Source organism: Lithobates pipiens, unplaced genomic scaffold (assembly GCF_037356315.1).
Source record: "Lithobates pipiens isolate NorthernLeopardFrog02 unplaced genomic scaffold, aLitPip1_a1.2 Scaffold_94, whole genome shotgun sequence".
NCBI classification, from domain to species: domain Eukaryota; kingdom Metazoa; phylum Chordata; class Amphibia; order Anura; family Ranidae; genus Lithobates; species Lithobates pipiens.
The window spans coordinates 1,206,067-1,231,213 of NW_027507917.1; the positions used below are offsets into that span (position 1 = coordinate 1,206,067).

Here is a 25,147-nt window from a genome sequence, read left to right on the forward strand (position 1 = left end):
CCTCTTCCTCTATATAACCCCCTCTATAGTATATTCTATAGAGCCCCTTCCCATATAACCCCCTCTATAGCATATTATATAGAGCCTCTTCCTCTATATAACACCCTCTATAGTATATTATATATAGTCTCTCCCCCTATATAACCCCCTCTATAGTATATTATATAGAGCCTCTTCCCCTATATAACCCCCTCTATAGTATGTTATATAGAGCCTCTTCTCCTATATAACCCCCTCTATAGAATATTATATAGAGCCTCTTCCCATATATATCATCCTCTATAGTATAGAGCCTCTTCCCCTATACAACCTCTCTATAGTATGTTATATAGAGCCCCTTCCCCTATATAGACCCCTACCATATAGAGCCCCTTCCCCTATATAACCTTCCTACATATACCATACGGAGCCTCCTCCCCTATATAACCTCCTTCATACACCATATAGAGACACTTCCCCTTTATAATTCTCTCTATATATTACATAGAGGTCCTTCCCCTATATAACCTCCTCCATATACCATATAGATCCCCTTTCCCTATATAACCTTCCTTCATGTAGCATATAGAGCCCCTTCCTCTATATTACCACATCCGTATACCATATAGAGCCATTTTCCCTATATAATCTTCTCCATATAACATGCAGAGCCCCTTCCCATTTATATATATATAAAATAAAACCTCCTCCATGTACCATTTAAAACCATTTACCCTATATAACCGCCTCCGTATATCATATAGAACCATTTCCCTATATAATCTTCTCCATATAGAGCCCCTTCCCCTACATAGCACCCTCCGTATATCATATAGAGCCTCTTCCCCTATATAATCTCCTCCATATACCATATAGAGCCCCTTCACCTATATAGCACCTCTATAATATATAGAGCCTCTTCCTCTATACACCCCCGCCATATACTATACTGAGCTCCTTGCTATTAATAGCCACCCTCCAGATAGTATTTAGAGTTTCTTCCTATATGTAACCCTCTCCCATATACCATATAGAACCCCTCTGCATACTTAACACTCCTCTTTATAACATATAGATCCTTTTGCCCTATGTGACTCTTACTGCATAACCTTGCCATTTCTATATAGAGATTCCCCATTACGGTAGACTGTGCTTTACACAGAGAGCCCCCTCCTCCCTCCGTATACAGATGAAGCGGGATGATGATGTCTCCTCTAAGTGACCAGGAGCTGCTCTGAACCTCCATCATGCAGGTGACCTACGAGAGCTTCCAGGGCCACGTGACTGCTGTTCATGGCCCTCAGATGCCCGGTGATGGGGGGGGGTCTGCTCTGTAGTAATAAGCCTCTGGGTAGGCTCAGCCCTCATCTTATATAACAGACAGACTATAGACAAGACGGAAAGAAGCTGTATAGGTTATGGTGTGTGTGTGTGTGTTATATATGTGAGCTGCAGAAGTCCCTGCGTTGAGGTGGGGACCTCCACCATCAACTCTTGCACTGATCAGCAGCCCTGGGTCCGGCGGGAAGATGGATCTGGTGGGAAGATGGATCTGGTGGGAAGATGGATCCGGTGGGAAGATGGATCCGGTGGGAAGATGGATCCGGTGGGAAGATGGATCCGGTGGGAAGATGGATCCGGTGGGAAGATGGACAGGTGGACATTTAATAAACCCTGGCAGTTCTCACCCTCTCTTCCCCATATTACCCCAGCACTGGAGAAGTGTCTGTGGAGCTAGTTGGATTAGACTTGGTTGCTGCGTTATAGGCTCGTAGTTGGTTGCGTTAGGCTTGGTTACTCTTACTTGTTGTAGTAAAGTTAAGCTGGCTTGCATAATATACAGTAAGGGTTAGTTAAGTCAGTTGGGTTAGGTAGAGATGCTCAGTATTAGGATAGTTTGTTGGGTCCGGCATAATTATTTAGTATTAGGGTTGGAGTAATCCGTTGGGGGAAGCTTGGGCCGTGCTTTTGTTTTGGTACCTACCCTGTTTCCCCCGAAAATAAGACCTAGTGTGATTGTCGGCGATGGCTGCAATATAAGCCCTACCCCCCCCCCCAAATAAGCCCTAGAAAAAGTCAGTGTAGGTCTTATTTTCAGGGTAGGGCTTATTTGGGGGGTAGGGCTTATATTGCAGCCATCGCTGACAATTACGCTAGGTCTTATTTTCAGGGTAGGGCTTATGGGGGAGGGGTAGGGCTTATATTGCAGCCATCACCGACAATCACGCTAGGTCTTATTTTCGGGGGAAACAGGGTAGTGTCCTCCAACTGAAGGCTGGTGCTCTGATCCAAAGGCATCTTTCAACTACCTTGTGAGTTCAAAAAATAATCACTTCTGAAAACATTTGAGCTGATGCTCCCACCCTAAGAACACATTTTTTTTTAAGGGCCAATAACCTACTTACCCCACTTCTGTCCCTTTTCTTCCATATTTTTCCTACCCGGCAGCAAAGGGACGCAGTGACGGAAACACCGAGGTGAAGCTTTGAGGTAAAATACCCGGAAGGTGCGGAAGAAATAAAATGGATTTAGTTAAAAGTTTTAGGAGTGCGAAAAAGTCTTCCCAGGGCAGGGGATCCCTTGTTACCCCCCCCCCCCCCGCCCCTCCCCCCCCATACCACTCCATTGTCTAGGGTCAGCCAGCATTTGTGTATTGCAGGCTTTGGTGACGTTTGATGATGTGGCGGTGTGCTTCTCGGAGGAGGAGTGGAAGGGGCTAAAGGACCAGCAGAAGGATCTGTACTGCCAGGTGATGACGGACAACTACAAGAACCTGACCGCCCTGGGTGAGCCATTCTTGAATATATGTGATGCCTCTATACAGCTGCATTATCCTCCTGGATCATGGTGCAGTATGGAGGATATGGGGGGGGGGGGCAATTTATTAAAAGGCAGATAGACCGTGCACTTTGCAAGTACAGTTGATCCAGAGCTCAGTATAGTTGCATAGTTAGTAAGGTTGAATAAAGACACCAGTCCATCTAGTGTGAGTGTCTACAATTGTCCCTATCCCTGTACATTGCACACTCACATCGGTCCCTACCCTCAAGGAGCCCACAATCCAAGGTTCCCGACTCACATTCATATACTGGGGCCAATTTTTGGACAGAAGCCAATTAACCTACCTTGCATGTCTTTGTAGTGTGGGAGGAAACCCATGCAGGCACAGGGAGAACATGCAAACTCCAGGCAGGTAGTGTCATGGTTGGGATACGAACCACTGTGCCGCCCACTACACCACTGTGCCGCCCACTACACCACTGTGCCGCCCTTCAAGTTTTACTTTGCGAGGAATAACCCAATCACGTCCAAGGAAAAAACAAAACAAAAAAAAAAAACAGCATTTTTGCTTGCACGTGATTGGATGATAGAAGCCAGCAGAGCTTCCCCTCGTTTACTAAGTGTAACGGATCCCCGTCGCAGTTCGCTTGGGTGCTTACATTAGTACCAGAAAAAAAAAAAAAAGAGTGAAATGCCGCGCTAAAAACTAAAAATTCAATATAATCGAAATATAGCTGCAGCTCAACTTCTAAGATATATACAAACACGTAAAAATGATCATAAAAATATTAAAAAAAAAAAAAATCTGCGCAATGAAATTAAACTAAAACATATTAGAAACCAAAAAATATTACACCAAATAATCACTATATTAATACGTAATAAATGAATATTATAATAGTGTATAATCCATGATAAATAGCCAGTCCCCAAATATAGGAGGACGATGGAAGATTGTATCTCAGTCCAGTGAAATATGTGAAGATGATACATTTAATAAAATCCTTCTGTGCAGACAAAACACCGATGCCTGTGATCCTCCGCCGCACAACGTATGCGCTTACCAGAAGGCAAGCAGTGAAAAGCCTTGTATTGTAAGATCAGCATCCGGACATCAGACCGACAATGGCAGGAGCTGACTGTGAGCGCACCGAGACCAAGCCAAGAGATCGCAAACTCGATCGGCAGATCAGTACCCAGCGATCATAATCTCAGTGGATAAAAAAGAGAACGCGCCATTGTGCGAATCAATAAAAACAATTTATTGTAGCAAAAAAGTATTGCACTTACATTAGTAAAACCAATAAAAGCTCATAAGAGGAACGCCGGCCGGCTTGCAAACACCCGTCCTAGACGGCGACGACGTCAGCGCGTCTCCCTCCCTACCGTTACATTAGTACACTGCTTCCTCCAATCTGGACCTTTCAGATATTACGGGCAAATATTGTAACCAAAGACCAGATGAGACTAGCTCAGTTACAAAGCTGGGACATGAACTGTTTTATTTGCTATCCCACGCAAATGTGTACTCCAGGGTGGCAATACAAACTGTAACCGGAAACCTAATTAACATGAGCTAATTAACTAACCAGACTAGGTGACTCAGAGATATGACCTTTCAGGTCAGCCTTGTTGTCTCCTAGCACACTGACTATACAATACACTAGAGCTGCAACTAAAGATTCGTTTGTCGACTAATCTATAGATTATTTTTTCGATTAGTCATCGACTATATGATTATTTATTTATTTTTATTAATCTAGTGGTTTTTTTTTTTTATTAGCTAATTAATCCTTTGGATAACCTTACAAAAAATGATAAGTACATAAAAAAAAAGGTAAGATAAAAGAATATAACTAGTACATACATATATATATATATATATATATATATATATATATATATATATATATATATATATATATATATATTATATATAAGTATGTACTTATATTCTTTTATCTTACCTTTTTTTATGTACTTATTTTTTGTAAAGTTAAGATAAAAGAATATATATATATTATTTTATCTTAGCTTTTTATTTTCTGTTCAGAAGTCCATGTATGTTTATAATTTATTTTTTACAATGCTTTCTTTTTTTTAGGGGGAGGGTGTGTGGGGACAGTGTCAGTGTGTTTTCTTTTTTTTTTGTTTTTTTTTAAATTATTTTTTACAATTTTTTTTTATTATTTATTGCAATGTTTTTTTATCAGCCCTGTTGGGGGGGCTATGGTGAGATATCAGGGGTCTTAACAGACCTCTGACATCTCCCATTTGAGACAGGGAAAGGGACTGGAGACACAGATTCCCCAGTCCCTTTCTCTGCAGCCTCTGCTGCACTGATAATGAATGTAGAAAAGACAGCGGCTTCTCTCCATTCATTAACTGAGACATGGTAATCACAGGAGGTTACAATGTTTCAGTTATGTGAATGGACAGAGTCGGTGGTCACTGACTCTGTCCATTCTGAAAACGAAGGAGCCGGGTTTACCGGCTTCTACCTCCGCTCTCCATCCTGAGATACCGAGGGGGTGGCGGCAGCATGGAGGGGGAGAAGAGAGAGGGGGACAGATGCACGGAGGGGGACACAGAAGAGAGAGGGGGACAGCAACACAGAGGGGGAGAAGAAGGGGGACAGATGCACAGAGGGGGGCACAAAAGAGAGAGGGGGACAGATGCACTGAGGGGGAGAAGAGAGAGGGGCGGCAGCACGGAGGGGGACAGATGCACGCAGGCGGACACAGAGAAGAGAGAGGGGGACAGAGGCACGGAGGCGGACACAGAGAAGAGTGAGGGGGACAGATGCACGGAGGGGGACACAGAGAAGAGAGAGGGGGACAGATGCACGGAGGGGGAGAAGAGAGAGGGGCGGCAGCACGGAGGGGGACAGATGCACGGAGGGGGGACACAGAGAAGAGTGAGGGGGACAGATGCACGGAGGGGGGACACAGAGAAGAGTGAGGGGGACAGATGCACGGAGGGGGACACAGAGAAGAGAGAGGGGGACAGATGCACGGAGGGGGAGAAGAGAGAGGGGCGGCAGCACGGAGGGGGACAGATGCACGGAAGGGGACACAGAGAAGAGAGAGGGGGACAGAGGCATGGAGGCGGACACTGAGAAGGGAGAGGGGGACAGATGCACGGAGGCGGACACTGAGAAGGGAGAGGGGGACAGATGCACGGAGGCGGACACTGAGAAGGGAGAGGGGGACAGATGCACGGAGGGGGACACAGAAGAGAGAGGGGGACAGAGGCACGGAGGGGGACACAGAGAAGAGTGAGGGGGACAGATGCACGGAGGGGGACACAGAGAAGAGAGAGGGGGACAGATGCACGGAGGGGGAGAAGAGAGAGGGGCGGCAGCATGGAGGGGGACAGATGCACGGAAGGGGACACAGAGAAGAGAGAGGGGGACAGATGCACAGAGGGGGACACAGAGAAGAGAGAGGGGGACAGATGCACGAAGGGGGACTCAGAGAAGAGAGAGGGGGACAGATGCACGGAGGGGGAGAAGAGAGGGGGGCGGCAGCAATAAGGAGGAGAAGAGAGGGGGGCGGTGGCACGGAGGGGGACAGATGCACGGAGGGGGAGAAGAGAGGGGGACGGCAGCACGGAGGAGAGCGGGAGACATGGAGCAGTGTGACGCATCAACGTCCTGTACGGACATCGACGTATTTTTGTAGTCGACGTAATCGATTACGTCGACTCGTCGTGGCAGCTCTACAATACACATTATCAGAAATATCAACACAGAACTCCTTCACACAATAGCAGAGTTAATTAACACAAACAACAATGGGTGAAAGACTCTTAGATCCCTCACTAGCATTATTTACAATAAACACATTATAACAGACAACGGACAGACAGGTGGCTGGAGTTGAAGACATCAGCATCTTCTTTGAGTCCCAACATTATGAAGCACTCACTATTTATAATATGGCATATACAGGGTTCCCAGAGTCTGTGTTTTTTGGGGGGGGACATGGACTTGACTGCAAAGTAACATTACTTCAAGGGACCCCAGGCATACACCTCACAACGAGTGTTGTTCCCTTAAAATCCAGGGCCCATAGTCAGTAGGCAGGGGGTTCATTCAGTCCTCTCCGAAAGCCTCTGTCCCGGGTGAGTCCATCACACTAAGCTTTGGAGCAACCGCACTTGCAGAGTGCACAGTCTATTCGCCTTTAGTAAATCAATCCCAAAGCGTTCGCATGTAGCATGTAATGTGTGGCGGTCTCTCTGCAGGACTCTCAGCATCCCCTCCAGAGATTGTGCTGAAGATTGAGAGAGGAGAAGACCCCTGTGTGGACATTGGTGAGGAGACCGCAGGTCAGTTCAGGGCCACGCTTATCCATGTTATCAAGTACTAATTCTGCTCCTCAGAAACCCCAACACCCCACAGGCACTACGCTACCGGGGTGGTGAATCTCCACAATTTTCTCCTACACCCTACACCATACTAGATGTATAGATAGATAGCTCTGTGAAGACAACCATCACATACAAATATATACATCTATATACTATATATAGAAAGGCCAGTATGGTGGCCTGGAATTATGGGTGGAGCCCGGTGGAGTATATAACCAGCCCGTTCGCCTAGCTCCCTCGTCGGTTCCGGTGCGCGATATCTGATACGTCAGAAATCAAGGGCCGACTATCCTCGAGACCTTTCAGTGAGCCGGGTTCGTGAGTTCCACGCTGTTCCGTCCGCCTTAGTGTCGACAAAGCCTTGTCGTTCGTCAGCGTCCGTCTGATTGCCGTCTGAGTCGCTATACTCAAATCAAAATTTTTCCGTTGTCGTACAACACGTCTGGGCCGGCTGTCGCAGGTAGGGCTTCGGCACCCATTTCATTTCATGTGTTACAAAGTCACGTAAACTAGATTCCTGAACTCACGAACCACTCACTCTAGATTGCACGAACGTCTTAACTGTGGCACTCGTATTCGTTACTTCATGTCACTACCCCTTCTTCGAAAGAAGCCGTTATCACTTTTCGGTACATGTCGTTCTTGCCACCAGGCACTTCGTTTCGTAGCACGTCGCTGCTAAACCGAACGACTCCCCCGATCATTTCTATGTTCGAATCGATCGAACCGTTTCGAAATTACAGCCGTCTGCTTGTCACGTTAAACTGAGCACTCCGGCCAATGGCAATCTAATGTTGTTCAAAATCATGAAACGGTCGGACCGTTTCAAATCCGAACAAGTTTAAGCATTTCAATCATTTCATGCTGTTTGTACTATGTCTGTCATTTCGTTTCATTTCATTTCAATCATTTCAGTCATTTCAATCATTTCGAGTCGTTTCAATCATTTCAGTCTGTTATGTCGGATCATTTCATTTCTACCATTTCTAAAGTCATTTCATCATTTCTGTCACTTACCGCGCTCCGATGCGAATCCCGTCGCATCTCCAATGCACCGATTCGCTTCGAAGTGCCCCAGGGTTCGGCCTCATTTCTGTACATGCTCCAGAGACTGAGTCACTCGCAGGTTCAAGTACGGTCCTTGATTCTAGTCTTTGTCATGGCTTTCATTTCTGTCACTTATTACACGCCAATGCGAATCCTGTCGCATGCTGCTATGCACCGATTCGTCCTGGCGTGCCCAGCTGCTACGCCTCATTTCAGTACATGCTCCAGAGACGGATTCTTTTGTTGTAACCATCAGTCCAGTCGTTGAATGTTGTCTCTGTCATGGCATATCATTTCTGTCACTTATTACGCGCCAATTCGAATCCTGTCGCATTCTGCTATGCACCGATTCGTCCTGGCGTGCCCAGCTGCTACGCCTCATTTCGGTACATGCTCCAGAGACGGTTTCTCTGTTGCAACCATCAGTCTAGTCGTTGAAACTTGTCTCTGTCATGGCATATCATTTCTGTCACTTATTACGCACCAAAGCGAATCCTGTCGCATTCCGTTATGCACCGATTCGTTCTGGTGTGCCCAGCTGCTACGCCTCATTTCAGTACATGCTCCAGAGACGGGTTCTTTATTGTAAACCATCAGTCCAGTCATTGAATCTTGTCTCTGTCATGGCTTATCATTTCTGTCACTTATTACGCTCCAATTCGAATCCCATCGCATTCCTTATGCATCGATTCGTTCTGGTGCGCCCAGCTGCTACGCCTCATTTCAGTACATGCTCCAGAGACGGATTCTTTGTGGTAACCATCTGTCCAGTCGTTGAAACTTGTCTCTGTCATGGGATGTCATTTCAGTCACTTATTACGCTCCGATTCGAATCCTGTTGCATTTGGTTATGTACCGATTCGTTCCGGTGCGCCCAGCTATTACGCCTCATTTCGGTACATGCTCCAAAGACAGGATTCTTCTGTTGGGTTCATGGGCTCGTCCTTTGATTCATGTCTTTGTCATGGGTTTTCATTTCATTTCACTTATCACGTTCCGGTACGAATAGTCACTTCCGTGTACTAAATTCGTATCGGCGTGCCCCAGGAATGGCCTCATTTCAGTACATGCTCCAGAGTCCGTTTCGTGCTCGGTCGCAAGTTTGTGGCATGGCGATTCAGATCTCTGTCATGGCGGATCCACTCATTTCACGGTCACATACTGCTTCCCGGTTAGTCCAGTTGACTCTTCAATGCCGGATTTCTATCGGGGGGCCTTGATCATCAGCCTCATTTCACTGTTGAATTGCCTCAAAAGAATTAAAGGAAAATTTTGTTTTGCATCGGCGACGCAACCAAGTCACGTCTCTGTTGTCGTATGTACGTTATTCTAAAGAGCAAATTTCGGTTGTCCGTTCATTTCATTTATGTCATTTATCACATTTCCAGTCTCACCTCCACTAGTTAGCTAGACATCTCTCTTTAGGTGTAGGATTCTCAAACAAAACTTCACCTTCATCTCCTCAGATCAGTCGAGTTCTCAGTAGGTCCAACCTGCACCTGGTCGAACGGTGCCTCCGTAGGTAAGAGAGGGTCATCTGGGAGGGAAACGCTTACGAGCGGTAGTATCCTTCTCTTTAAAAATGTTTTCTCAGGAGTCTCCTACGAGTCTTGTAATCCATGTCACCCTCATAGGTTCCGTACAGGAGAAAACCCAGACCCAGGGATTAATAGGCTCACCAAGCCTGGATTTTGCCACCATGTCCCAGGCTGGCAGCGAGGACTACACGGCTCCGTTGTCCCCTTCTCTTGTCTCAGAGAGTGGCAGCCAAAGGTCCTTCAGAGCGTGGACCATTCCCAGGCTAACAGCCGAGTTAAGGCGCAGGGGTGTACCCTTTCCAGCTACAGCCAGAAAGGCCGAACTTTACGGGCTCCTCTTTCCTCCCCCAGCCGCGGTTGAGGATAGTGCCCAGCAGGCCTCCCTGGGCTCTATCGCTGCTTCCATCACGCAGCTCCACACTCTGGTGTCATCTCTGACGACCTCAATGTCAGAGGTTCAGAGTCGGGTGGCCCTCCTCGAGACCCGCCCATCCGTTTCTCCTCCAATACCAGCTTCACAAGCAGTGGATAACACCAGCGCAGGTACCCCCGGGTGTACACCAGTAGTGTACCCTTCTCATTTAATATCAGCCAACATCAGGAAGGACATCCTAGAGGGCAAGGACGTCAATCTGGCTTCACTTCTTATCTCCATTCATGAGCTGGCAGAAAACAAAGCTTACACTTGGGGGGACGTGTCGGTGGTCCTCAAAGCCAAAGACCCCAGGCTGGACAGGAAGCTTTCTGTCACCGAGTTCACCTTGGCCTTCGGCATGCTGAGGGACGTCATCTGCTCGGCCTCCCCCGGCAGGAGGGAGGAACTGGATCGTTACCTCCACGTGGTAGTCGACCTGGGGTATAAATACGGCGGTTTTTCATTTTATGACTATCACCGCTCCTTCTCCGCTAAGGCGGCCGCCAGGCTCTCCCAATTTCAGATACCTACTGATTGGAGTGTCATGGACACCGAGCTGTTCTGCCGACACTTCGCGGGGCTGCGGTCTCCCCTTTGTGCCATTTGCCAGTCGGCTACTCACACCGCGACTTGGTGTGCCAGCTCAGTGGCAGCCCCGCCCTTAGACGGTCCGTCGACCTCAGGTACTGCCCAGGGCCTACCGGCGCCGGTACGCCTGCCGCAGACAGATAAACTGGGACGCCCGGTCAAGACCATGGGAGGCGCAGCCATCTGCAACAACTACAACAGCGGGTCGTGCAATTTCAGTCAGTGCAGGCTGCTCCACGTATGCACACGATGTCATAGAGCTCATCCCAGGCTCATGTGCGAGGTCAAGCAGGCTAAAAGATCTTGACTAAGCCGGGTCAACGTGTTGTGGCTCAGTGTCTACCTCGCCAATCATCCCACCCCCTCACTTGCCGCCTACCTAGTTCAGGGCTTCACTCAGGGCTTTCATACAGGACTTGTCTCTCTCCCTCACCTTACACACGAGTGCCAGAACCTGCGGTCAGCAGCCACGGATGTACAAGCCATCGACCAGCTATTACAGGCAGAGCTAGACCGGGACTTTGTCATAGGCCCTTTCACGAAGCCCCCATTTAACACCTGGCGAGTCAGCCCTATTGGGCTTGTCAAGGGCAAGTTCTCCAATAAACTCAGGTTGGTCTACGATTTGTCAGCGCCTTATTCTTCCTCTGTCCCCAGTCTTAATTCCCTTATTCCCTCTGAGGAGTTCTCCCTTAAATACGCATCAGTAGACACGGCCATCCAGGCCATTCTCAAGTCAGGCACAGGAACATGGCTCTCCAAGGCTGACATCTCAGATGCCTTCAAGCTCCTTCCTATCCATCCATCTCTCTGGTGCTGGCATGGCATCAAGTGGAGGGAGCTCTACTATTTTGCCACTAAGCTAACCTTCGGGTCCAAGAGTAGCCCCTGGCTCTTCGACTCGTTTGCGCAGGCTCTCGCATGGATCTTGCTGCACGTAGCCCAGTGCCAGGGAGTCATACACTATTTGGATGACTTCCTGCTGATCGAGTCACCTGGCTCCCTTCCAGGGGATCTGGATAAACTAAGGGTGGTCTTCAATAACCTTAACGTCCCCATTGCTGAGCACAAGGTGGAGGGCCCAGCGCAGGCAATCACCTTTCTCGGGGTCAGCTTAAACACCAGCACTATGCAGGCCAGCCTCCCCCCGGATAAACTAAGCCGCATCAGGACGGTCATGAGGGACTTCACCCGCACCAGAACTTGCACCAAGAGGCAGCTACAGTCCCTTCTCGGTATGCTTAATTTTGCCATGCGCATCATCCCTCAAGGTCGCGCATTCGTATCGTGCCTGTTAGTCCTACTGTCCCATTCACAAGACCCGGAGCACGTCCTCAGCCTGGACCCCGCAGCTATAGCAGATCTTGCCATGTGGGAGGAATTCCTAACGTCCTGGAATGGCGTGTCCCTGTTCATTCCCTCCGTGTCCTCCTCTTCACCTCAGGTCGTGACCGACGCAGCGGCCTCCACGGGTTTTGCGGCAATTTTTGGCCACCTCTGGCTCGCAGCCCCCTGGCCTCCTCAGATACTGGCAATTCCGGGCTTCACCGAGACGTCCTCCCTATTCGAGTTGTACCCCATCGTAGCCGCTGCCCACACATGGGGCCGCAGTTGGTCGGGTCAAACAGTGACCTTTTCAACGGACAATCTCGCCACTGCGGAAATCATTAACAAAGGCAGGTCTAAGTCTCTGGAGATTATGTCCTTCCTGCGGCGACTGGTCCAGCTCTCGTTATTATTTCAATTTAACGTTCATTGTGCCTTTATCCCTGGTAAATGTAATCGGGCAGCGGACGCCCTCTCCCGCTTTAACTTAGTTTCCTTTTTTGATCAGGTGCCCGGAGCCGGACCAACGTCAGCAGCTATCCCGGACTGGTCTCAACTGACCCTGGATTAACCCCTCACCTAGTAGCCGCAACTCAACTCATCGATCACTCCCTCTCAGACAATACCCGCAAGGCCTATCAAACAGCCTGGAGGGCCTTTAACCGTTTCTTAACATCTCACTCCACAGAGACCTCCCGGGTCAAGCAAGTCCTGGCCTTCATTGCCCATTGCCACTCGGACTTGGTGTTATCCTTTAACACGATCCGGCTATACCTGGCCGGGGTACAACATTTTACGTCCCTCCAGGACCCTGCCGAACCCTCCTTGTTCACTTTCCACGCCATTCGGGCTGTCATGCGCGGCATCCAGAAACGCCAGCCTACGGCCTCCGCCAAACGCCTGCCTATCACAGGAGACGTTTTCAGAAACATGTCTGATATTCTGGCCACTGCACCTTTCGGGCTCCACACTAGTATCATTATACAAGCAGCCATACACCTGGCCTTCTACGGCTTCTTACGGCCAGGCGAGTTTACCTCCAGTAGCCCCTCAGCTCGCATGCTGTGCAAGCACCACCTGGTCAGGCACGGAGACCATTTTATCCTACATATAGCAGTATCCAAGACGCAGCAGCTTGGCCCAGGTACGGACATACATTTTTATAAAACCAACAACCTCTGGTGCCCGGTCGCCATTCTCACCCGCTTGTTGACCCTTCTGGCCGATCAACCAGGAACTGGCCCGCTTCTGCCATTCCACGGTAAGCCACTGAATGCAGCCCAGTTCATGGAGCATGTCAGGATACTCCTGGGCATCCTTCACCTCAATCCGGCTCACTACTCCGGACATTCATTTCGTATCGGAGCTGCTTCAACTGCCTCCCGCCAAGGGGTCCCAGTCCACGTTATCAAAAAGTTGGGTAGATGGAAGTCCACCTGTTTTGCCCGTTACATACCCAATCCGCAAGTAGAGATGGCCCAGGCCTTTGTCAAGCTCACCCAGTAACAAACTCGAATCAATAAATGCATTCCCTACCTGTATGTTTTTGCCCCCTTATTTTGGTATACCCTACGTTAGGCCAGGGCACACTTTCAGGTCCATTTCAAGTAAGCGAGTTTATGTTAACCTTGTTTGTCATCCTTATCCGTATCGGTCAGAGGGCTCTGGGCCATAAATAGAAAGGCCAGTATGGTGGCCTGGAATTATGGGTGGAGCACGGTGGAGTATATAACCAGCCCGTTCGCCTAGCTCCCTCGTCGGTTCCGGTGCGCGATACCCACCCACCCATCCCCTGTCAGGGCATTTCTCAAGCATTATACTCCTCGGGTGAGTACTCATTTCACTCCATTTCATTTTCATTTCATTTATTACTCATTTCTCTATCTAGGGTATGCCCCCTTATTTTGGTATACCGTACGTTAGACCAGGGCACACTTTCAGGTCCATTTCAAGTAAGCGAGTTTATGTTAACCTTGTTTGTCATCCTTATCCGTATCGGTCAGAGGGCTCTGGGCCATAAATATATATATATATATACAGAATATATATATATGCTATTCATGTGACAAAGAGACAGTATCATCTCTATCCTCATACACTGTGTGTATGTATAGATAGATAGATGGATAGAGAGAGAGATGGATAGATAGATACATAGATAGATACATAGATAGATAGATACATAGATAGATACATAGATAAATGGCTATAGATAGATATATATAGATAGAGAGATAGATAGATAGATATATAGATAGATAGATAGATAGATAGAGATATATATAGATAGATAGATAGATAGACGATAGATAGATAGATAGATAGATAGATAGATAGATAGATAGATAGATAGAGAGAGATATAGATAGATAGATAGATAGATAGATAGATAGATAGATAGATAGATAGATAGAGAGAGCTATAGATAGATAGATAGATAGATAGATAGATAGATAGATAGATAGATAGAGAGAGATATATAGATAGATAGATAGAGATATAGACAGACAGATAGACAGACAGACAGACAGACAGATAGATAGATAGATAGATAGATAGATAGATAGATAGATAGATAGATAGATAGATAGATAGACGATAGATAGATAGAGAGATAGATAGATAGATATATAGATAGATAGATAGATAGATAGAGATATATATAGATAGATAGATAGATAGACGATAGATAGATAGATAGATAGATAGATAGATAGATAGATAGATAGAGAGAGATATAGATAGATAGATAGATAGATAGATAGATAGATAGATAGATAGATAGATAGATAGAGAGAGATATAGATAGATAGATAGATAGATAGATAGATAGATAGATAGATAGAGAGAGATATATAGATAGATAGATAGAGATATAGACAGACAGATAGACAGACAGACAGACAGACAGATAGATAGATAGATAGATAGATAGATAGATAGATAGACGATAGATAGATAGATAGATAGAGATATATATAGATAGACGATAGATAGATAGATAGATAGATAAATAGATAGATAGATAGATAGATAGATAGATAGATAGATAGATAGATAGATAGAGAGAGATATAGATAGATAGATAGATAGATAGATAGAGATATATAGATAGATAGATAGAGATAAAGACAGACAGATAGACAGACAGACAGACAGACAGATAGATAGACGATAGATAGATAGATAGATAGATAGACGATAGATAGATAGATAGATAGATAGATAGATAGATAGATAGATAGATAGACGATAGATAGACAGATAGATAGATAGATAGATAGATTTATAAAGACAAATGAAGGGACACGATCTCCAATGAAAAAATATTTTCCTTTACTGAATGTAATCCATACAATACATGTATAGAGCAGCTGCTAAATATACATATTGTTTGGATTACATTCAGTAAAGAAAAATATTTTTGCAGTGGAGATCGTGTCCCTTCGTTTGTCTTTATTGGATATTGGTGGATAATTGGGAGTCCACCATGACACTTCTTCTGAAGTATACGGGATACCAGACAGAGTATTCCTAACGATCAGTGGATATATACTGTATATTTATATCCATATACTGTGTGTATATGTACGTATATACAGTGCCTTAAAAAAGTATTCATACCCCTTGAAAAATTTTCACATGTTGTTATGTTACAACCAAAAACGTAAATATATTTTATTGGGATTTTATGTGATAGAGCAAAACAAAGTGCCACATAATTGTGAAGTGGAAGGAAAATGTTATAGTTACATAATAGGTGAGGTTAAGAAAAGACACAAGTCCATCAAGTCCAACCTATGTGTTTGATTATGTCACTATTACATTGTATATCCCTGTATGTTGCGGTCATTCAAGTGATTATCTAATAGTTTTTGAAACTATCGATGCCCCCCGCTGAGACCACCGCCTGTGGGAGGGAATTCCACATCCTTGCTGCCCTTACAGTAAAGAACCCTCTACAAAGTTTAAGGTTTTCTTCTAATTTGAATGAGTGGCCACGTGTCTTGTTAAACTCTGTTTTGTGAAAAAGTTTTCTCCCTATTGTGGGGTCACTAGTCTGGTATTTATATATTGTGGAGTCACCAGTCTGGTATTTATATATTGTGGGGTCACCTTATTTTGTACAGTAAACGTTTATGGGCAACTATGTCAAATGCTTTTGCAAAATCCGGATACACCACGTCTACGGGCCTTCCTTTATCCAGATACACCATGTCTACGGGCCTTCCTTTATCTAGATACACCACATCTACGGGCCTTCCTTTATCCAGATACACCACGTCTACGGGCCTTCCTTTATCTAGATACACCACGTCTACAGGCCTTCCTTTATCTAGATACACCATGTCTACGGGCCTTCCTTTATCTAGATACACCACGTCTACGGGCCTTCCTTTATCCAGATACACCACATCTACGGGTCTTCCTTTATCTAGATACACCACGTCTACGGGCCTTCCTTTATCCAGATACACCACGTCTACAGGCCTTCCTTTATCTAGATACACCACGTCTACGGACCTTCCTTTATCCAGATACACCACGTCTACGGGCCTTCCTTTATCTAGATACATCACGTCTACGGGCCTTCCTTTATCTAGATGCACCACCTCTACGGGCCTTCCTTTATCTATATACACCACGTCTACGGGCCTTCCTTTATCTCGATACACCAAGTCTACGGGCCTTCCTTTATCCAGATACACCACATCTACGGGCCTTCCTTTATCCAGATACACCACGTCTACGGGCCTTCCTTTATCTAGATGCACCACGTCTACGGGCCTTCCTTTATCTAGATGCACCACGTCTACGGGCCTTCCTTTATCTAGCTGGCAACTCACCTCCTCATAGAAGCGACTAGCTGTAGTGCTTAATCATAGCATGATTAAGCACTACAGCTAGTGCAAAACGTCAGCAATTTTTCCTTTTTTTGTGAAAACGTTTTCTCCCTATTGTGGGGTCACCAGTCTGGTATTTATATATTGTGGAGTCACCAGTCTGGTATTTATATATTGTGGGGTCACCTTATTTTGTACAGTAAACGTTTATGGGCAACTGTGTCAAATGCTTTTGCAAAATCCGGATACACCACGTCTATGGGCCTTCCTTTATCTAGATACACCACGTCTACAGGCCTTCCTTTATCTAGATACACCACGTCTACGGGCCTTCCTTTATCTAGATACACCATGTCTACGGACCTTCCTTTATCTAGATACATCACGTCTACGGGCCTTCCTTTATCTAGATGCACCACCTCTACGGGCCTTCCTTTATCTAGATGCACCACCTCTACAGGCCTTCCTTTATCTAGATGCACCACCTCTACGGGCCTTCCTTTATCTAGATACACCACCTCTACAGGCCTTCCTTTATCTAGATGCACCACCTCTACGGGCCTTCCTTTATCTAGATGCACCACGTCTACGGGCCTTCCTTTATCTCGATACACCAAGTCTACGGGCCTTCCTTTATCCAGATACACCACGTCTACGGGCCTTCCTTTATCCAGATACACCACGTCTACGGGCCTTCCTTTATCTAGATGCACCACGTCTACGGGCCTTCCTTTATCTAGATGCACCACGTCTACGGGCCTTCCTTTATCTAGCTGGCAACTCACCTCCTCATAGAAGCGACTAGCTGTAGTGCTTAATCATAGCATGATTAAGCACTACAGCTAGTGCGAAACGTCAGCAATTTTTCCTTGTTCGCTGTGTTTGTTGAGCTGTGATGTGATTTTCCAATAAAAGAAAGTGGTCTTCTGAAGAGTGCTGCAGTCCAGGGCTTGTTTTTTGTCTGTGACACTTTGTGTTGGTCCATCACATAAAATCCCAATAAAATACATTTACGTTTTTGGTTGTCACATGACAAAATGTGGACCATTTCAAGGGGTATGAATACTTTTTCAAAGCACTGTACGTTACTGTATACAGTATGCTTACTTGTGTTGCTCATTGCAGTTCTGTTATCATTTACAGTCCTGTCATCTGCAGATAACGTGGCCGTGAATGGACGCACTAAAGAAGGTCAGACCAGATGGACTCATTGGAAGCGTGCCAGTCAGCGGCCGGCAGCGAGGGGGGTCAGTAGGAGGTCCCTGCGGTTGGTAAGGAGAGCCAGCAGGTCGGGAGAAGAGGAAGCGTCTACAAAGAAATCACCTGAAAGTCCCTCCCATAACGGGGTCACTCTGGAAGCCACTTTGCATAATGGCAGCTCCGAGGAGAGAAGTGACCTGGGTGGAGCTGGACTCAGCCCTGGTAGTGAAAGCCTTAAAACACGTGCTGTGACGGATCGCGTCGAGCAGGAAAGGCAGGAGTTGTCCGGCAACGCAGAAAAGACGCACGCTTGTGCCCATTGTGGGGAGAGCTGGAGTCACCTCATCGACTTCGTATCCCACCAGATGGGAAACTGTCAGGACCGGCCCCACCGCTGCAGCATCTGTGGCAAGACCTTTGTGAAGAAGCAGCACCTGGCGGCCCACAGGAAGACGCACACGGAGGATCGGCCGTACACCTGCAACCAGTGTGGGCAGAGTTTCCGGCAGAACTCCACCCTGACCACTCACCTCTGGAGTCACGCCGGGCACAAGCCTTTCCACTGTACCTGCTGCCCCAAGAGCTTCAGCCGCAAGACCGACCTGGTGGCCCATGTGAGGCGTCACACCGGGGAGCGCCCCTATCAGTGTCCCTACTGCTGGGATCGCTTCATCCGCAAGAAATCGCTGCAGCGCCACCTGCAGAAACATTCCGGGGAGAATCTAAGAACAGGGTGGGAGCAGAGCTTCCCCAGGTGGAGGGAGACCACCAGCTGCATGGAGAGAGACCCTAAAGTTGAAGAGTGCCCAACAGAGACACCACCAACTCCTCCTCACCCTGAACCTGCCATTGAGGTGAGATTACCCCTTTATAGTCAGCATTCTTATTAACATTATTTGTTTAACGTACCGTATTTACTGGTGTATAACACACACTTTTTTCCCCTTAAAATCAGGGGAAAATCGTGGGTGCGTGTTATACCCCGATCCCCGCTGATTGTGAGCGGAGGAGCGAGCCGTTGAGATCATAGTCGAGTGTACTCGGCTAGACTCAGCTCCGCTCACAGTCATGCTCAGTCCTGCCCTATGATGGACACAGGGACTGGGCGTGACTGTGAGCGGAGCCGAGTCTAGCCGAGTACACTCAGCTATGATCTCGGTGGCTCACAATCAGCGGAGAGTGGCCGAGAGCCACAGAGCGACGCCAAGATACACAGGACATCCGGCTCTGTATCTCGGCAGTGCCATTTTTAAACTGGAAAGCGGCAATGACACTGGAACAAGGCTACACTGAAAAGTCTACAAATCACACTGGGGCAAGGCTGCAATGACAAGGCTACAATGACAAGTCTACAAATGACACTGGGGCAAGGCTACAATGACAGTGACAAGGCTACAATGACACTGACAAGGCTACAGTGAAACTGACAAGGCTGTAATGACACTGACAAGGCTGCAATGACACTAACAAGGCTACAGTGACAATGACAAGGCTACAATGACACTGACAAGGCTACAATGACACTGACAAGGCTGCAATGACAAGGCTACAATGACAAGGCTGCAATGACACTGACAAGGCTACAATGACACGGCTACAATGACACTGACAAGGCTACAATGACACTGACAAGGCTACAATGACAAGGCTACAATGACACTGACAAGGCTGCAATGACAAGGCTACAATGACAAGGCTGCAATGACACTGACAAGGCTGCAATGACAAGGCTACAATGACAAGGCTGCAATGACACTGACAAGGCTACAGTGACACTGACAAGGCTACAACGACACTGACAAGGCTACACTGACAAGGCTGCAATGACACTGACCAGGCTGCAATGACAAGGCTACAATGACAAGCCTGCTATGACACTGACAAGACTGCAATGACAGTGACAAGGCTACAGCGACACTGACAAGGCTGCAATGACACTGACAAGGCTACAATGACACTGACAAGGCTACAATGACAAGGCTGCAATGATACTGACAAGGCTACAATGACACTGACAAGGCTACAATAACAAGGCTGCAATGACACGGCTGCAATGACAAAGGCTACAATGACACTGACAAGGCTACAATGACACTGACAAGGCTACAATAACAAGGCTGCAATGACAAGGCTACAATGACACTGACAAGGCTACAATGACACTGACAAGGCTACAATAACGAGGCTGCAATGACAAGGCTACAATGACACTGACAAGGCTACAATGAAACTGACAAGGCTACAATAACAAGGCTGCGATTACAAGGCTACAATGACACTGACAAGGCTACAATAACAAGGCTGCAATGACAAGGCTACAATGACACTGACAAGGCTACAATGACAAGGCTGCAATGACAAGGCTACACTGACACCCACAAGACTACAATGACAAGGCTACAATGACACTGACAAGGCTGCAATAACAAGGCTGCAATGACAAGGCTACACTGACACCCACAAGGCTACAATGACACTGACAAGGCTACAATGACACTGACAAGGCTGCAATAACAAGGCTGCAATGACAAGGCTACAATGACACTGACAAGGCTGCAATGACACTGACAAGGCTACAATAACAAGGCTGCAATGACAAGGCTAGAATGACACCCACAAGGCTACAATGACAAGGCTGCAATGACACTGATAAGGCTGCATTGATGGGCATTTAAATGTAAGTTTTTTTTCCTTAAACTTCCCTCCTAAAAGTTTATTTCCTTAAAATTCCCTCCTAAACTTGGGGTGCGTGTTATAAACGCTGATAAATACGGTATTTATATCATGAGGTTACAGCAGTGTCTATGGAGGATACTATGCTGGCCACACATATATCATCAGCCATTGTTCAATGAGGGGGGCACAGTATTGTGAATTCCTAACTTGTGGGTGTAATTCCACCTACAGGAGGACACTAAGCTCAGCAAAAAAAGAGGACCAGCACCAGACTTATGCTGCGTACACACGACCGGACTTTTTGACAGCAAAGGTCCGATGGAACTGGTCCGCCGGACAATTCGATCGTGTGTGGGCTCCATTCGGACCTTTGCTTGCCAAAAATCCGGCGGACTTTAGAAATAGAGCATGTTTTAAATTTTCCCACCGGAACTCCACCGGAACTCCGCCGGACCGAGAAATCCGTTCGTCTGTAGGCTAGTCCGACGGACAAAAACCGACGCTAGCGCAGCTATTGGCTACTGGCTATGAACTTCCTTATTCTAGTCCGGTCGTACGTCGTCACGTTCAAATCCGTCAGACTTTGGTGTGATTGTGTGTGGCCGAGTCCGTTCATTCGGAAAGTCAGTCGGAACTCCGTCAGAGAGACCGTCGGACCTAGTCCCTTGAAAAGTCCGCTCGTGTGTACGCGGCATAAGAGTTTTTTTTTAATGGGACTTTTGCAGTATGGCTTAGTTTTATTTTGCTTAATACAAAAAAAAAATCAGTATACAAAAATGCTAAAAAAAAAAATGCAAAAAAAATAATAAATATATATATATATATATATATATATATATCTCTCATGGTCATAAAAAACTACCTCTACCCTCCACCATAATTCACATGACAATGATTGTCAATTCACCAAGGCTCCATGCACACTGGAGCTCAAAAAAGCTTTTTCTGGACTCCAGATTGCTGGCAGAAAACGCTGGCTGAAAAACGTGCTTTTAACAGCGTATTGTACTAGCGTTTAAATGCGTTTATGAGCGTTTTTACTAAAAATACACTCCAAAAATCCCACAATGCAGGGCTCGATAAACCCCCCGGGCGCCAGGTCGCATTTGCGACTATAATTTGCGTCCTGGGGCGACGCAGCTGGGGTATCCTGCCTCCGTGTGGACCCCGACCCCCCCGCCGTGCGATCGCATCGGGCCGCGCAGGCCAGTAATTGAGGCCGCAGCTTCTGAAGTCCTTCTGTAATCTGGCGCCATCTTGTGGTGGATGTTGATATTAAAACACATCCAACAAATGCTAATGCAATGCTAATGGGGCTTCAAAGCCCTGCCTGTTTTCACTGCCCGTCCATCTCCTTCCCAAAGTGGAGAAAGTGAAGTGATTGCGGGCATCATCTGGTGAGTGTGGTACGGTTTAAATAGCTTCATATAGCTTTATTTTATTTTATTTTTTTCATAATAGCTTTTATTTTTATTTGTTTTTTAAAAGTAAAAAAACTTTTAATTTTAATTAAGGAAAAAAAAAAAAGTATTATTTGTAATCTCCCTGCTTGGCCCCTTTCACACTGGCTGTCTGATCAGGTTCGCCTGTCAGTTTTTCAGGCGGACCTGTTCGGACCCTTAGTGGGGGGTATGGCGGTAAATAAGCGGGAATATGGCGGAAATAAAAGCAGTCACATTCTTTAGTTAACCAGCATTAACCACTTTCAGACCGGACCATTTTGCTGGTAAATGACCAGAGGTCTTTTTACACTTTGGCACTGCGCTGCTTTAACTGGTAATTGCGCGGTCATGCAATGTTGTACCCAAACAAAATTTGCGTCCTTTTCTTCCCACAAATAGAGCTTTCTTTTGATGGTATTTGATTGCCTCTGCGATTTTTATTTTTTGCGATATAAACGTAAAAAGACCGCAAATTTTGAAAAAAAATGATATTTTCTACTTTTTGTTATTAGAAAAATCCAATAAACTCAATTTTAGTCATACATTTAGGCCAAAATGTATTCAGCCACATGTCTTTGGTAAAAAAAAAAGTCAATAATTGTATATTTATTGGTTTGCGCAAAAGTTGTCACATCTACAAACTAAGGTACGTTTTCTGGAATTTACGCAGCTTTTAGTTTACGACTGCCTATCTCATTTCTTGAGGTGCTAAAATGGCAGGGCAGTACAAAACCCCCCCAAATGACCCCATTTTGGAAAGTAGACCCCCTAAGGAAATTGATAAGTGGCATGTTGAGCCCATTGAATATTTTATTTTTTTGCCTCAAGCGATTGAATAATGACAAAAAAAAAAATATTTTTTTTTTTTTACACAAAGTTGTCACTAAATGATATATTGCTCACACATGCTATGGGCGTATGTGAAATGACACCCCAAAATAAATCCTGCTGCTTCTCCTGAGTACGGGGATACCACATATGTGGGACTTTTTGGGAGCCTAGCCGCGTACGGGGCCCCGAAAACCAAGCACTGCCTTCAGGCTTTCTAAGGGCGTAAATTTTTGAGTTCACTTCTCACTACCTATTACAGTTTTGAAGGCCATAAAATGCCAAGATGGCACAAAACCCCCACAAATGACCCCATTTTAGAAAGTAGACACCCCAAGCTATTTGCTGAGAGGCATGTTGAGTCCATGGAATATTTTATATTTTGCCACAAGTTGCGGGAAAATTACAAACTTTTTTTTTTTTTTTCACAAAGTTGTCACTAAATGATATATTGCTCACGCATGCCATGGGCATATGTGAAATGACACCCCAAAATAAATTCTGCTGCTTCTCCTGAGTACGGGGATACCACATATGTGGGACTTTTTGGGAGCCTAGCCGCGTACGGGGCCCCGAAAACCAAGCACCGCCTTCAGGCTTTCTAAGGGCGTTACAGTTTTGAAGGCCATAAAATGCCAAGATGGCACAAACCCCCCCCCCAAATGACCCCATTTTGGAAAGTAGACACCCCTAAATTTAGGGGTACACTAGTGAGACTAGGTAATAAATGGCGGGTGCCCTGAAACTATAAAAAAATAACTAACCAACCAGCGTCACCTGTAACAGTTATATGGTGATCACTGGTGAAAGGGTTAACTAGGGGGCAATCAGGGGGCTTTATGCGGTAGTATATGGGGGTCCCTGGCGCTATAAAAAGCTGCGGCGAACCTAAATACCTACCTGCCTAACTAGCGTCACCTGTGACACTAATACGGCGATCAGAAAAACGATCGCTTATTAGGCTGGGTTCACACTGGAGCGATGCGGGAACGCCACGAATCTGCGGCGGGTTCCCGCATTGCATGCCTCCCGGCGGCAGTTCACACTGCCCTATGCGAACTGCTGGGAGTGTCAGTGAAATGTTACTGACACCCCCAGATCAGTTCGCATATCGCAGTGCGATCTGCAAACTCGGATCGCATGGTGTGAACACCCATGCGATCCGATTCTGCTGCGGGCCAAAAAAAGGGTCCCATGCGAATTTGCGGCGGGTGTGGCGGGTGCGGCGAATGGCTGAACTCGAATCGCACAGAGATCGGATGTGATTTGCACTGCAGTGCGGTGCGAATCACATTCGTTCTCATAAACCGCTGCAATGTGAACCCAGCCTTAGTGACTCTGGCGACGGGGGGTGATCACGGGGTTAAACCTTTATTGGGGGGGTTAGGGGGGCACATTAGAACTAAAGGGGGCTAACTCTAACTGCCCTAACAGTTATTACAGTCACAAATGACACCAATGCAAAAAAAAATGACATTGGTGTCACTGTGACTGGGGGGCAGGGGTAATTGGGGGGGTGATCGGGGGGTAAAGGGGGGGTGTGAGTGTGCCTGGCATGTTCTACTGTGTGTGTAGAGTGTTGGTGCAACTCACCGATCCTCTCTCCTCGGTGCCGGAACGAAAAATACCGACACGGAGGAGAGAATACATCACTTCCTCTCCTGTGTTTACATTACAGGAGAGGAAGTGATGTCACGGGGGATTCCTATTCGTCGGGAGCGATCGCGAGGGGGTGGCCATGAATGAATGGCCGCCCCCTCATCCCGGATCGCTCTCGAAGGAATGCCGACCGCCGCAGGCACCGGGGGGGGGGGCCCGATCGGGCCCCCCACCCGCGGGCAGGCAGGGACTTATATATACGCCCATATGCCTGCCCGTGCCATTCTGCCGACGTATATCGTCGTGCGGCGGTCGGCAAGTGGTTAAACACTTGGTGTCACATCAGAATATATTCATTACCTACACAAGTTAAATGCCTATATATATATAATGTTTGGTTCTAGTTGTCTTTCTGTGTTAAATTAAACATTGGTTCATTTTTATGTTGAAAATAAAGCTAATTTTTATATAATTTTTATATAATACATTTTTATATTGAAAATAAAAAAC

General features: G+C 46.4%; 1 protein-coding gene across 3 annotated transcripts in view; it reads left to right on the forward strand.

Moving 5' to 3' along the window:
• The window catches only part of LOC143973740 (uncharacterized), a 65,976-nt gene that overhangs the window by 2,548 nt on the left and 38,281 nt on the right, over nucleotides 1-25,147 (forward strand). The window contains exons 2-6 of one of the 3 annotated variants that reach the window (XM_077474578.1): nucleotides 1,107-1,232; nucleotides 2,428-2,469; nucleotides 2,639-2,765; nucleotides 7,009-7,092; nucleotides 18,036-18,946. In XM_077474578.1, the coding sequence (XP_077330704.1) occupies nucleotides 2,732-2,765; nucleotides 7,009-7,092; nucleotides 18,036-18,946 (1,029 nt within the window). In that variant the 5' untranslated portion in view covers nucleotides 1,107-1,232; nucleotides 2,428-2,469; nucleotides 2,639-2,731. The remainder of the gene's footprint in view (nucleotides 1-1,106; nucleotides 1,233-2,427; nucleotides 2,470-2,638; nucleotides 2,766-7,008; nucleotides 7,093-18,035; nucleotides 18,947-25,147) is intronic. The other 2 variants (XM_077474576.1, XM_077474577.1) reach the window with 2 other exon arrangements.